The following is a 15684-nucleotide window of genomic DNA, read 5'->3' on the forward strand; positions in this document are numbered from 1 at the left end:
CGTTTACATCAACAAGTTTTACAGAATTGTTTTTTTTTCACTGACTTTGTTTGCTTTTATTTCCAAATATTGAGAGAAAACCCGTTATTGAAACTGAAAAAAACTTGTAATGGAAAGTACATTAAAATAACAGGAACTCAACTTCATTTTAGCAATTTTCTCAGAAAACAAAACGCAAACATAAAACGAATCAAAAACATCCTTGAAGTACAACAATTGTTTTTGGGCGGATTATGAAGAGGCTTTTTATTTTTGTTTACCCAAAAATAAAAATTTTGTTCAAATTTATGAAGTAACACTGTTTTTTCAAAACTTTGTTAAACTACTGCAAATTGTATATAGTTTTGAGGTGCATTAATTGTAGAGTCGTATAGTAACAAAATACGATTTTCTCCAAAACTTAATTTCAATTTAAAAAATCTTAAATAAAATGCTTGAACAAAATACGACCTCCACTGCTGCTTCGCCAAGCGTTCAACATAATTTAGCACAATTACGATTCTAACATAAATGCGAACCTTCACCTTCTTCCGATAGCCTGAATTGAGATGAAAAACTATTGAGCTACTGTCGTTACATTACCAAAAATATTACCTGATTGGGTATCTAATTTTTTCCCAGTTCGCGAAATTATCAGCAAAGATGTGATAAAATAGATGAAAAACTATGTAAAAACAATCGTCGCAACTGGAATTATCAATTAATTTGCACTCGGAATTGGTCAGCTTTTTCTCTTTGGAGGTGACCATCAACTAATTGCTGTTCAATCTACAGCGCCGAAATCTGCTTTCTGGGTTTTATTCAAATATTGAAGAAATTTCGCCTACTTACACAGAAATTCACCAGAAATTCAACCAATGTACACAGCGGCTGCCCCAAACTACCCAGAAATTTTCAAAAATTGCGCTAATTTAGATTTTGTGCGAAATATTGAGAACTGTGATCTCATTTTCGACAACTCTTGATGCCGCCTCTAACAACGGAGGCAGTATCTAACAACCTCCGTAAAGTTAGATAATGCAGGTTGTCACAAAAATACAAACGTTATGTACGTGAAACACAACTCATATAAGCAAAGTACATGGTCAAGAGCAATAAATTTTTTCACAACTCACATAATTTTGTGTCGGTCACGGCGCGACGTTCAGCAAATTGGCTTTTTGGGCAAACTATCATGAATTAGCAACAAACGAAAATTTTGGACAATTACTCAAACATTTTGAGCAAATGTCCATTTTGAGTAAATTTTGGACATTTACTCAGTCAGAAGTTCTCGTTTTCATCCCAAAGCATCAGACTGTTTGCAATTTTGTTCAAACATTGTTGAGCCCGATACTTCAAGTTTTAAATACCATCTGACAAAGCAGAAGTATCAACACTTAACAACGAAAAAGAAATTTTTTTATTCTCAGTTGAATGATTCAATTGCCAGACGATGAACCGCGAAACCTTCTAATTAATTCGGATCTACAATTAATTTCTTTGCTTTGTGAGTGTCTTCACAATCAAGAAGTTAATGCTCAAATAAAAACTTTTAAAAAAACAATGCTTTAAAAAACTTTGCCCCTTTTGCTCATTTCTAGTCGACTTGTTGCCAAGCCGAATTGAGGAACAATCTCATATTTTGTTCCAAAAAGGTGCCGGTTAATCTTCTGAGGATAAATTTTATCTGATGCCATTTTGATTTGGTTTTTAATTGAGCAAGTGTCCATTTTGAGTAAATTTTGGACATTTACTCAGTCAGAAGTTCTCGTTTTCATCCCAAAACGTCAGACTGTTTGCAATTTTGTTCAACCATTGTTGAGCTCGATACTTCAAATTTTAAATACCATCTGACAAAGCAGCAGTATCAACACTTAACAACGAAAAAGATTTTTTTATTCTCAGTTGAATGATTCAATTGCCAGACGATGAACCGCGAAACCTTCTAAGTAATTCGGATCTACAAGTAATTTCTGTGCTGTGTGAGTGCCTTCACAATTAAAAAGTTCATTCTCAAATAAAAACTTGCTACATTATTTTACTCTGGAAATTTATATGTCCTGGCACTCCCTCTATCGCACACACACACACACATACATACATACACACACACGGTTTACTTTTTTAAATTCAAATTAAAAACCCGAGAATATTCTATTATGAGTAAAAAAGAGTTTAATATTTTTCATTTATGAATTGCAAATTTATGGACCCCAAAATTGCTTTTTCCCACCTCCACAAAAACGTCTTTCGTACAAATGAAATATTATAAGTTTTTCCCCACCGCACCAAATTTGCAAAAATTTTATGTTTTTGCCGCAACGAAAATTGAAAAAATTTTACCCGTTTTTTTTTCACTCGAGAGAAAAAATCAAGAATTAAATTCCAATACCAAATTTTCAAGCGGGTGAGGGGGGCATGTCAATGGTAGTTGTTTTGACTTTTGAATTAAATTTCTAAAAAAAGAAAAAAGTATTCTTCAACTTATCCCTTTTTGTTCTGGTTTGCTTTTTTTCGTATTATACAATGTTGTGTCATTTTCGTAAATTAGCCTCATTATTTAGAGCTTTATTAGTGTTTTGCTGAATCGAACAAAATTTTTTCTGTTGTTTAAACGTTTTGAATGATGTCTTCAGGGGTTAGACAATTTGTTTCAGAGGTATTTTGTGAAGTTTAGATATTTTTCAGTTTTGTGGTTCTTTTTGTTGTCATTTTGTGATAGTCGTTTTACAAAAAGGAGTTATGATGGTCAAAAGAGACGCAAATCAAGATGTTTTATTCTCGTGGTTAATATCTTACAAATTTAAAGGCTTCAAAACAGTGTTTTCGTAAAGTTGTTTGTGAAACTTATTAGTTCAGCTTGTAATTAATGTAGTTTAATAGTCCTATGAATTAGTCTCATTGATAACAATTGCAATTGATTTTCCAAATAGTTGCAAGACAAACTGTCTACTCTTTTAGTCGAAAGCCTTTGTTGGCTATGAATTTTTAAAAAATTTCTTTTTAATAAAAAAATAGGTTTTTGAGATCTGCTAATTTTATTTCTGTTAAATTGTAGCTAAGCATCTCTATATACAATTCACATCAATTACCTATTGGAATATTTTTTGCTCTTCACAACGGTTTCATTTTTCCTAAATGGTTTTCATATTGGAACAATCAGTTTTCATAAATTCAATTTTCGTGATTTTTTTGTTCTCTTTTCACAGTATCAAAATAATGAGCGTCATTTGATTTACAAATTTTGTTACCTTAAAAAAAAGCAAACGAAGATTTTAATTGTTTTTAGTGATCAGCTTAATGTTTAATTGATTGGGGGGACATCGTTTTCGTGCATAATTTTTTGTGCCAATTTTTGTTTTTTGCCTGTACTTGTCGTTTTTTTGTAGTCGTATGACATCCTGGATAATGAAAGGCCTCAGTCGCTCTCTATTGAGGTATAAAAACTCTCTCAAAGATTTCATTTGATGCGTAATGTTTCTGATCAGTTCGAACTCTTTTCTTTTTAAAAAAAGCAATGCTTTAATAAACTTTGCCCCTTTTGCTCAATTCTAGTCGACTTGCTGCCAAGCCGAATTGAGGAAAAATCTCATAGTTTGTTCCAAAAAAGTGCCGGTCAATCTTCTGATTATAAATTTTATCTGATGCCATTTTGACTTGGTTATTAATGGTTTTCAGAGAAGGGACTAGGAGTTTTGGCCGTAATTAAAATTTGGAACTATTTGATTTTAGTACCATCTTTTTTGGTAGTCATGTTATGGTAGCCACAGGTCTCATAGGCCCTGTAGAGTAGATTGTTTTTTTAGTAGTTTGTTGAACGATATGTTGATCCGTTAATTTTTTTTATCTCTTCCTCATTTGTTAGAGAATTAAGTGAAAAATGTAAATGAACGGTGTCGGAACTTAATGTGCAAAGGCACATTACCGAGCCCCCTTGTTTATTTTGTTCTTTTTTGTTTACTTTTTAGTCTCAGCTAACAAGTAGAAAAAAGATAAAAAAGTTAAAAATTAGTTTAAACTTTTTGGAAGCAATTCAGTGGAGGATCACAAGGGTCAACTTTTGCAGTCTCGGTTTTTCTGTTCTCGGTTTATATAAATGATTTAACAGAAGTTTTCTTGAATGAAAATTTTTTATTCGCGGACGACGCAAAAAGTATTGGACCAGAAACCCATCAACCAATTTTACAAAATGACATTGATAGTGCTATTACGTGATAGTGATAGTGCTACACGACAAAAAGGGACTTCAAAAATCGGCAAATGCTAAAAATAAAAGAAATCGTGGTTTGAAACAAAAAAAAACTATTACCTGAAACATAGAACCGTAATATGAATTCGGAAATTTTTTGGATGTAAATATCACGATTAGACCAAAACTAACCTCCTGTTGCTGATTTTTTTTTTAAAAAAACGCATTTTTTCCACGTTTTAGCGCACTGATTTTTTGACAATGAAGTCAGTTATTATCATTGAACGATGGATTTTAAGTAATTATCGAGTTAAAGTAGCAACAAAACCGACCCCGTTTTAACTCGTAATTACTCTACTAGGTGGCGGAAGTAAAACTAGCCGGCCCAGGAAATTGAATAGATTGTGTGAGTAGCTTTGATGATTGTAATTCAGTTATAATTAAATAAACTGGGCTAAAATACCCTATTTGGTGCTATTTTTGAGGAAAAAGAGCTCAATTGTGAAAAAACAAGACAAAATTTTGCATTTGGTATACCAATTACGTTTACATCAACAAGTTTTACAGAATTGTTTTTTTTTCACTGACTTTGTTTGCTTTTATTTCCAAATATTGAGAGAAAACCCGTTATTGAAACTGAAAAAAACTTGTAATGGAAAGTACATTAAAATAACAGGAACTCAACTTCATTTTAGCAATTTTCTCAGAAAACAAAACGCAAACATAAAACGAATCAAAAACATCCTTGAAGTACAACAATTGTTTTTGGGCGGATTATGAAGAGGCTTTTTATTTTTGTTTACCCAAAAATAAAAATTTTGTTCAAATTTATGAAGTAACACTGTTTTTTCAAAACTTTGTTAAACTACTGCAAATTGTATATAGTTTTGAGGTGCATTAATTGTAGAGTCGTATAGTAACAAAATACGATTTTCTCCAAAACTTAATTTCAATTTAAAAAATCTTAAATAAAATGCTTGAACAAAATACGACCTCCACTGCTGCTTCGCCAAGCGTTCAACATAATTTAGCACAATTACGATTCTAACATAAATGCGAACCTTCACCTTCTTCCGATAGCCTGAATTGAGATGAAAAACTATTGAGCTACTGTCGTTACATTACCAAAAATATTACCTGATTGGGTATCTAATTTTTTCCCAGTTCGCGAAATTATCAGCAAAGATGTGATAAAATAGATGAAAAACTATGTAAAAACAATCGTCGCAACTGGAATTATCAATTAATTTGCACTCGGAATTGGTCAGCTTTTTCTCTTTGGAGGTGACCATCAACTAATTGCTGTTCAATCTACAGCGCCGAAATCTGCTTTCTGGGTTTTATTCAAATATTGAAGAAATTTCGCCTACTTACACAGAAATTCACCAGAAATTCAACCAATGTACACAGCGGCTGCCCCAAACTACCCAGAAATTTTCAAAAATTGCGCTAATTTAGATTTTGTGCGAAATATTGAGAACTGTGATCTCATTTTCGACAACTCTTGATGCCGCCTCTAACAACGGAGGCAGTATCTAACAACCTCCGTAAAGTTAGATAATGCAGGTTGTCACAAAAATACAAACGTTATGTACGTGAAACACAACTCATATAAGCAAAGTACATGGTCAAGAGCAATAAATTTATTCACAACTCACATAATTTTGTGTCGGTCACGGCGCGACATTCAGCAAATTGGCTTTTTGGGCAAACTATCATGAATTAGCAACAAACGAAAATTTTAGACAATTACTCAAACATTTTGAGCAAATGTCCATTTTGAGTAAATTTTGGACATTTACTCAGTCAGAAGTTCTCGTTTTCATCCCAAAACGTCAGACTGTTTGCAATTTTGTTCAAACATTGTTGAGCCCGATACTTCAAGTTTTAAATACCATCTGACAAAGCAGAAGTATCAACACTTAACAACGAAAAAGAAATTTTTTTATTCTCAGTTGAATGGTTCAATTGCCAGACGATGAACCGCGAAACTTTCTAAGTAATTCGGATCTACAAGTAATTTCTGTGCTCTGTGAGTGCCTTCACAATTAAAAAGTTAATGCTCAAATAAAAACTTGCTACATCAATTTACTCTAGAAATTTATATGTCCTGGCACTCCCTATATCGCACACACACATACATACATACACACACACACGGGTTAATTTTTGAAAATTCAAATTAAAAACCCGAGAATAGTCTATTATGAGTAAAAAAGAGTTTAAGATTTTTCATTTATGAAATGCAAATTTATCGACCCCAAAATTGTTTTTCCCACCTCCACAAAAACGTCTTTCGTACAAATGAAATATTATAAGTTTTTCCCCACCGCACCAAATTGGCAAAAATTTTAAGTTTTTGCCGCAACCAAATTTGAAAAAATTTTACCCGTTTTTTTTCAAGAAAAAATCAAGAAAAAAATTCCAACACCAAATTTTCACGTGGGTGAGGGGGGGGGGGGGGGGGGGCTTGTCCCCACCCGTGAAAAACCGTGAGTTTGGGCTATATATCACTTACTTGTGTCCATTTTAATACTGTGTGTGTGTGTGTGTGTGTGTGTGTGTGTGTTTGCACGCAGTTTGACTATTAGTAAAGGTTAATTGGTCAGAACTAAGTTGTAATCTAGGTTGTCCGAGTTGACTGGGTGTTTTGGTCGTTAATTGAGGATCTTAAATGAATGATGGATGTGTTTGTTTGTAGAATGCAGCTATTGAAGGGAGGGGGACAGGAGGAGAACGGGAACAATGGAGACAACGAAGATGATGATGACGATGATTCCGAAGAAGAGTCTTCCAGTAGTGAACAACAGCAACAACAACAACTACAGTTACCACAATCAACACAACAAACTTAATTCATATTGCACATGGACTCTCTACCTTTTGTCTACCTATCTATCTATTCATTCATCACTCCTCACAACCCTTACCGAATTTGTAACATTCATGTGCTTGTTACGCACGCAAATGTGGGTAAAAGCAGTTTGAGATATTTTGACGTAGGCTCCTAGTTTCCATTGCAGGCCTCCTTAATAAGCAGCTACTATTATTGTTACATAAATTAATTTACAGCTACACATAATATTTATATCCGTTAATTTGGCTGTATGTCAAAATGTACCCGGGTTGCCATCATACAAGTTTGCCGGTAATCATACAAGGTCATGTATGGTTTGTATGATTTGCCGGTAATCATAAAAAGATCATACAGAGATCATCATTATTATTGGATATTTGAGTAACTGCATTGTCGATTGGACGGTTTGTCATGTATATCTGTAAAGTACGTCCATTTTACTACTGTTTTCAATCCAATTATAATTGGATACGCAAAAAAGCAATAGTTTGACATACACATAAGGTCCAATTTAAAAAGGATCACAAATTCGGCATTGGTTTTGAGCAGCAATCTACAGCGATCATTCTTATAGCAGAGCAGCCTTCCATAGTAACCAGTTTGTCTTTTCTCCATCTATTCAACTCAATCATATGTCATTAAATTGACATTTATGATATCGTGACCCGACTGCGAGGTTAATTTCTCAGAGCTTCAGGACTTATTGCAGGGCTCTGATTTGAATTAACGGCAAACGATAGAGAAAAGAAAATTCTCGAAAGATGTTGAAATTATGTTTGTACTGATGTAAACAAAATTATGCAATCAAGATTCAACTTTACTTCATTATACAATCTCTCTGATTTGCGCTTAGTGTTTTTGTTTGTAAATGACGTGCTTTCTGAGGTCTCTATTTCACTTTATTGTCATTCTGAATGTCAATAGCATCCGAATTGAGTATTTTAACAAAAGCCTTCTTTTATTATGTCTTCATTTATCCAGACAACATACCCGCACGCAGACCAAGATTTTGTTCCTACCAATGTTGTAAGTTTATTTATTCATGTATGAGAAATACGCATTTATCATACGGTATTACAGGCTAGCAGAAAATCGGGTTATTACAAAATACGTAGACGGCCTCGTTAAATATTTGAGTCTTTGGTCAAGTCATATTCCCTGCGTCAACGCAGAACCATCCGTCTTATTATCATGTAAATGTCAAATAATTGTTCAGAAAACAACTTGAACCAAAACATAAATAAATCGGATGGTTGCTTGTAAAAATATATAAATCGGATCCATCCTGTTTGCCCCCACTCCCAGTTTAGTGGGCATATAGCTCTTACGCCCCAGTGTTAAAGTGCTGAATTTTAACATATCAACGTGCCATATAGCAAAACAGTTTGTAAGTAGGTATCATAGAAACATTTGAGACAGGATAGATCGTAAAAATGGAGAGATTTAGTACGCTTTGAGGCTGTTATATCTTATCTTACTGAATAGTTTAGGATTCGCGTTGCGAATGCTTTGTCTCAAGAATGTATTAGCAAGTGCAGGGCGAATACACAACTAATTGTGTATAACGAATTCTGATTATTGGAAACGCGGCGCGGATCCACTGCTAAGTTTAACTTAGAATTATGAAGAGCGTTTGCAGAGTAACTTGAATTCAGATTGACTAAATGAAATTATGATTACTAATAATAAACTGGTATGAACAAAATATGAAATAATTTAGTAGACTAACGGGAATATTAATATAGGTGAATAAATAGAAGTCATTACTTTTAGTTATAAAACACATGATATAATTATAGATATAGAGGGTAAATAATTTAGTACACATAAAGGTTTCGATATATATTTAGGTATCCATACGTATCACATTTCCCTCGTGACAAAAAAATTTTGAATGTATTTACAATTTTTTAGAATCAACACAAAACATGAAATTGAATGGGATGAACATAACTTAACTCAAAATGTAGAGGTACTACTATTGTTAAATAATTGTGTAAGCGTGAAGCGAATACGCGTCAAATTTTCAACATGTAAAGTGAATACATTATACTGAATAATTTAAATGCGCACACAGAAATAAATGGATTCGCAGGGCGAATACTGAAAGAAATTAAGGGCTAACAATTGAAGATGAACTGTAATAAATTAAAAGTAAAATTAACATTAAATTTGGATCAGAGGGGCGGGAACAAGACTAAATAAATATTGTAGTTTAAGACAGTTTGGCTGAGTTTTTGGACTTAAATTTCATTCTCTGCATCCCAAACCGGCATTTCCCGTTCTTGCTCATATTCAAAATATCTAACTCTGGGGTCCGGTGGTGAAACTTGCCCCAATTGTAAGTCGGGCCGGGGTGGTGACGGGATTCTTGATTGTTTGGCCGTTTGGATGAGAGCTACCACCGAATCTGACTGTTTTGATCTTTTCTTCTCTTTTTTATTCTTGCGCTTCTTTGGTTGAGCAGAACTTGATGAAGCCAGAGAACTTGTTGGGGAAATTTCGGCATCTGTGAAGCCATAGAATTGGGGTCGATTGCGCTTGCGGCCTTTTGTTTGGTCGTCCTGTGTCTGTGCGAGGGGTACTTGTGATACAGGTGTAGGTGGAGCAAGTACAATCGAAATTAGGGGCTGGTCTTGAGCTGGTACATCTTCTTGTATATCATCTGTGAGGACATTATGGCGTCTTTTTAACTGTGGTTTGGTCGGTTTGCGTACCGTTAGCGCACGCGATACATTCGAGTTTACAGATGATACTACCGATGTAGTGTCCCGTTGGTGATGTCTAATTTTGATTTCGCCCCTCTTCTGTTTCTTAAGATCGTTACTATGCTTCGCGATCTTAAATTCTGTGGTCTTTTCGTAGGGAGCAGGGCGTCGCTGGGCATATACCCACAAGTTAGTGGATCTTTCGGCTTTAGTTCCAAATTTTGCGAGATCACTATCTCGGACTTTCACTGGGGTTCTGCCAGGCTCATTGATTATCGCCGTTGTTGGTGACAACTTTGTGACGAAGGATCCAGGCTTTAGTACTTCGTACAGACCCGCCAATTGTCTTTTTGCTCGTTTCTTTTGTGGAAATTTTCGAGCCAGTTTGACATTAAGGGACTGCTCTGTCCTTGGTATAGGGTCTGTGATCTGCGGATGAGTAATGAAACGGGACTCTTTGTTGCCGGTTCCCGATAGCGCTGACCTGCATCTAAGGAGGCCTGACACATCTTTTGCTCAATTTCAATGTCACTTCTGTTGGCACTGATCCATCCATTTTCGTCCAGCAAATCCTCCGCAGAAACTGTTTCAGCATCTAAATAGTGATTAACAATTTTTCCATAAGTTAGATTTTGACTTGATTGAAGTGTGCTAATATTCTTTAAAGGAGTATTTGCAGGACGACCGAAATGAGCTTCAAAAGGTGTTATCTTTGTTGTTTTCTGTTTAGTTAATCGTAAATCAGAGACTATTTGTTTTATTGCTTTAGCTGTGGAAAATGTATCTTTATTTTCGGCTTTCATGCAAGATAAACGTCTTTTAATTGTTTGGATCATTCGCTCCACCAATCCAATAGCTCTATGATCACCGACTGGAGCGTCGAGAATGTCGATATTTTATTCGTTACAATAGTTTGTAACTTGTTTACCTACAAGACAAGTTGCTTGGTCTAAACGTATTGTTCGCGGGATTCCATGAGTATATGCATAATCACGAAGAAATTTTAATACGTTTACTCCATTAGCATTGTCAAATATTCTAACAGTTGGATATTTTGAATAACGGTCAATACATGTTAAGAAATAAATGTCTTTATCTTTATCATTAATTATTGGACCCCCAAAATCAATCTGTATTTCTTCGTTTGGTTCTTGACAAGCTTTGTGTGGATGCCATTTAGATTTTGGTATGATAGGTTTCAGATTCTTACCAATATCCGTACACGGGACGCAATGAGATGTTTTCGCTAAAATTTCCCTATGCATGTAGGGCCACCATGCATATTGAGAGAGAGAAATCGTCCCCCAACTACCCGGGTGCGTCGTGTGGATGGATTCGAGCACCGCCTCCTTAATAGACTTTGGAATGGCAACGCGTTGGTCAACACACAGACACCCAGATTTCACATGTAAGTCCTTCCAAAAGGAGTGGATGTATGTGCTCACTTCTTTACAACGGGCCTCATCATCCTGTAGTACACAATCGCGGATCTCTTTCAACACCGCGTCTTTGCTCGTGAGGACCGCCAGGAAAGATTTGGTGAAGAGCTGGTTGAGGTTATTTTCAAATACCTCTTCCCGGGAGAGCTCGATGTCATATTCCTCGGGTGATGATGATGATTGGGTGTTGCTGGGTCCGGCTCTTGTAGATGAGATGGGGGTAGATTGGGTACGGAATGTCACTCTTGGGTGTGTGGTGAAGTTGATGGATTGTTTTGTGATGCCTCTTTTGCTGACATTTTGATGTGAAGTATTTGCTGTGTGGAGCTAGCTATCAAATGGCAAGTAGAATTTTGCGACTGGATTCGCGATGCGAGTGTGGTATCAGATTTAAGCAATTGATTTGCACGGCAATTAAAGTTAGAAATGAATTCAGAATTGTAATTGTTTACTTGTGTTCGAGGAATGAATGGATTAATTGAGGCATTTGAATTATGCGCGCTAATTTTAGCAGGTTTGCAAGAGTGGACGCGCGTCGGGTGTACTTGTTGCTTATAATTACTAGTTATGTGCCGCTTTTGGAAAGGAATTTTATTTGTGTTACTAAATAAAGATGAAATCGCGCCGCGGATACGGGAAATTGTTGCGACCATAAATTCCTCATCGTATTGATTGACACTTTTAGCGTTCTGATTTGGTTGCCGCGAAATATAATCAACCAAGCCCATTCTGGTACCAGGAATATGTTCGATGTTAAAATCAAATGGTAACAAACGGTCAATCCATCGTGTTAATCTACTGTTGTAGGATTTATTAGAGCGGTGTGATTTTAAGACTGAAAGAAGAGCTTTGTGATCTGTTAAAACTGTGAAAGTTTTCCCAAATAGATAATATTTAAAATATTCAATGGCCCAAACCACCCCAAGTAATTCGAGTTCATTTACACTATAGCGTTCTTCATTGCTATTAAAAAAACGAGATGCAAAAGCTATTGTTTTCCACCCTTCACAATCTAATTGTTCAAGCGCAGCGCCTAAGCCTTGGCGGGATGCATCGCATTTGATGCGCGTTTCCAGTGTTGGATTAAAATGAGTATTTTCTGTAGCGTTTGCAATAACAGTTTTGATGTGTTCAAAATGTATTTGAAGATTCTCATTCCAAATAAATTTTTCGTTTTTCTTTAATAAAGGTCGAAGAGGGTGGCATATTTTGGCAAGATTAGGTATAAATTTGCTTAGATGGTGAACGCTACCTAAAAATGACCGTAATTGTTTCAATGTTTTTGGGGCTTTGATTTCCGCAATTGCCGCTGTTTTAGATTCGATAGGTTTAACACCACTTTGTGAGAATGTAAAGCCAAGCCAATTTATTTGATGTTTTGAGAAGTGGCTTTTGCTTAAATTAATTCTAAGATTATCCGCTTCAAGTTTTTGGAGACATTTGTATGCGTATTTGAGGTGCGATTCCTGGGTGCCTTTGCTAACTACAATTATGTCATCCAGAAAACAGTATGTGTTAGTCAGCCCAACCAATGTGTAATCCATTGCCTTTTGAAACTCAGCCGGCATATCCGTAAGGCCATAAAATCCCGTCTTGAAACGATACGTACCTGTTGCTTCGCCGCAAATGATATTAAAATTACAATGACGAGCGGTATCCGGATGCAGCTTTAGTTGGCTATAGGCATATTTTAGATCGATTGTTGAAAAATAGACATTATCTCCCAGATTTGAGTTATTAATATGTTGTGAAATTGAATCGATGAGACTATCTATATTTGGCATTTGATACTTGTTTTTGTGGATCGCTTTGTTTAATATTTTCGAATCAAGGGCTAATTTTACAGATTTGTCCTTTTTGACCGTAATTACAATGGGAGAAATGAAGTTTTTATCCGAATATTCTTGTAATTTTTCAATGTGTCCTTGTTCAGAAAGTTTCTTTAGCTCAGCGGATACTTTGTCTAATAAGTTTATAGGAACACGGCGGCCTTTTTGTTGTGATGGGGTATAATGTTTGTGGAATTTTGAACGAATTGTATGTACTTTGGACTTACCAATTCTGGAGATTAGGTCGGGATAATCAATAGCAATCTGTTTTTTGATTGGGCAATATTCTTGATCTACCTGATTGATTGTTACATGATTACTTGATTGATGTATTGAAAGTCCAAGAGCTGGAAACAAATCTCTACCCAATAGAGAACGATGTCCATCCGCCACTACTTGAATTTCGATTGGATTTGCGTACCAATTGCTGCTTTGAATTGAAGTTTGGAGAATGCCCACCGTATGAATAGGTTCATTTGAAAATGTTTTCAATTGTTTAGGATTCGCTTCGCGTATCCACTTCGATTTTGGGTCATGGGAAATGATTGAGTTCGCCAAGGATTCATTTATTATTGTGCATACGCTGCCCGAATCCACCAAAACATTTGTTGATGTATTGCCGAGAGTTACAGGAAGATTGGTTGCGTCCACCGAAGTTGCGGAATCTGTTGAAGATATTACTGCTACACAGTTATCTTCATCTGAAGAATAGTTTGACTCCAAATCGGGATCTAAATTGGCCGAAATTTGATTGAAGTCTTCAGTTTGATCGTCTTTTTCTACGTTATTGACCCGCGGCTTAGGTTTTGGGTAGGAATTGGGATCTTTAAGTTTGCGACAAACCTTTGCGAAGTGGTTTTCAATAACACAGTTATTGCATCTTTTCCCCCGAGCGGGACATTTATTACGCTGGTCGGAAGTCCAACTAGATCCACAGAAATGACAGGTTGTAGGCTTTTTCCGTGCTGTTGTGTTCATATTGGAAAAAGGGGTAGCATTCGCGATACGCGTCCGTTGTACTTGGTTAACAGTTGACTGTGACTCGGTTCTGCTTGCATTCATTTTTAGTTGGTTGAGCGTACCCATCTCGATATTAATTGCTATTGCCAATGCTTTTTCCGGGTCTACTGTTTCTTTAAGAATTTCCTTTTGAATGTCCTCATTTTGCATATTCGCGATAAAGACGTCCCGGATGATAGTGTCCCCTTTATCTCCTAGATCACAGTTTTCCGAAAGTTCTTTGAGATGTCCATAGAACTTCTCAATAGGTTCTCCCTTTTGCTGTTTTCGTGTGATGAAGAGGTATCTATCGAAGGTTATATTATGGATCCGAATGAAAGTTGTATTTAGAACATCCCAAAGATCCTTCGTTGAGATTGTTTCGAGGTTGATGGTTGAATTTTTTTAGTTGAATACGCGCCGCCCTTCCATGCCTAAGCTCAAGTACATCAAAGAAGATGCTTTTCGATCACATAACTTCCACGGTTTGTCACCACAGAGTACGCCGACTGTAATGACACGTTGACATTGATTTTTCCACGCTGTTTTTGCCTGCTCATTGCGGGTACGTCGATCTCGCTCTGATTGTGCCGTCGGGTTGTCAACTGCGTCCTCATATGCTGGTTCAGGAGGTAAGAGAACATGTTCTGGAGGGTCCACCAAGAGAAGGTCCACTTCAATTCCCTCTCTAGCGAGGATTGCGAGTTTCAATTGTTTTCTCCAAAACTCCCATCGAATTGGGGGTTCTAGTGTCGCCTTTTCCCAAAAGGGTTGAATTCCAAGTGGGGATTTGCCGCTGTCCTTTGTCGCTGACTGCGCCATGTTATATCTTATCTTACTGAATAGTTTAGGATTCGCGTTGCGAATGCTTTGTCTCAAGAATGTATTAGCAAGTGCAGGGCGAATACACAACTAATTGTGTATTACGAATTCTGATTATTGGAAACGCGGCGCGGATCCACTGCTAAGTTTAACTTAGATATATGAAGAGCGTTTGCAGAGTAACTTGAATTCAGATTGACTAAATGAAATTATGATTACTAATAATAAACTGGTATGAACAAAATATGAAATAATTTAGTAGACTAACGGGAATATTAATATAGGTGAATAAATAGAAGTCATAACTTTTAGTTATAAAACACATGATATAATTATAGATATAGAGGGTAAATAATTTAGTACACATAAAGGTTTCGATATATTTTTAGGTATCCATACGTATCACAGAGGCTCACGGGTGTAGAAATTGGGAAATTCTACTTTTATCACAAAAGTTTTGCAATTGAAACTGATAGAACTTGAGTTTCGAAAATCGGTTTCCTACATTTTGTTAGTAAGACTGTTGGCTTGCGATTCAAAGCCATTCGTCAAACCAGACATTTCTGGAACAAAAACGAGTGATTTTGGAAGTTGAAGGTGTGCAAAATTGATTTTCTGAGGGGGACCGGATTTAATAAACAAAAAGTTGTCGTCAGGTATTTAACGCGGCAAGTTCCATCGTTGACACTTTTGGGGAATCTGTTTTATAGATACCGTGGGGGTCTTTAAATTTCCAAATAAGGATAATTCTTGAGGTCATAGTCTGACCGATTGATTAATTGGTAGCGTCATAAGTCTGATACTGCTTTTGTTTTAGTTTGATTTGCTTGAGTAGAAGACAGCAACGTATAAAGAAGGC

The 15684-nt window shown here is 36.0% G+C and overlaps 1 protein-coding gene across 1 annotated transcript in view; it reads left to right on the forward strand.

Moving 5' to 3' along the window:
• Window positions 1-7976, forward strand: part of LOC142337697 (calcium/calmodulin-dependent protein kinase type 1-like) — a 188631-nt gene extending 180655 nt beyond the window's left edge. The window contains exon 7 of the mRNA XM_075387141.1: window positions 6873-7976. Within this exon, the coding sequence (XP_075243256.1) occupies window positions 6873-7026 (154 nt within the window). The 3' untranslated portion in view covers window positions 7027-7976. The remainder of the gene's footprint in view (window positions 1-6872) is intronic.
• Window positions 7977-15684: the final 7708 nt, after the last annotated feature.

Source organism: Convolutriloba macropyga, chromosome 4, assembly GCF_964194025.1.
Source record: "Convolutriloba macropyga chromosome 4, txConMacr16.3, whole genome shotgun sequence".
NCBI lineage: Eukaryota > Metazoa > Xenacoelomorpha > Acoela > Convolutidae > Convolutriloba > Convolutriloba macropyga.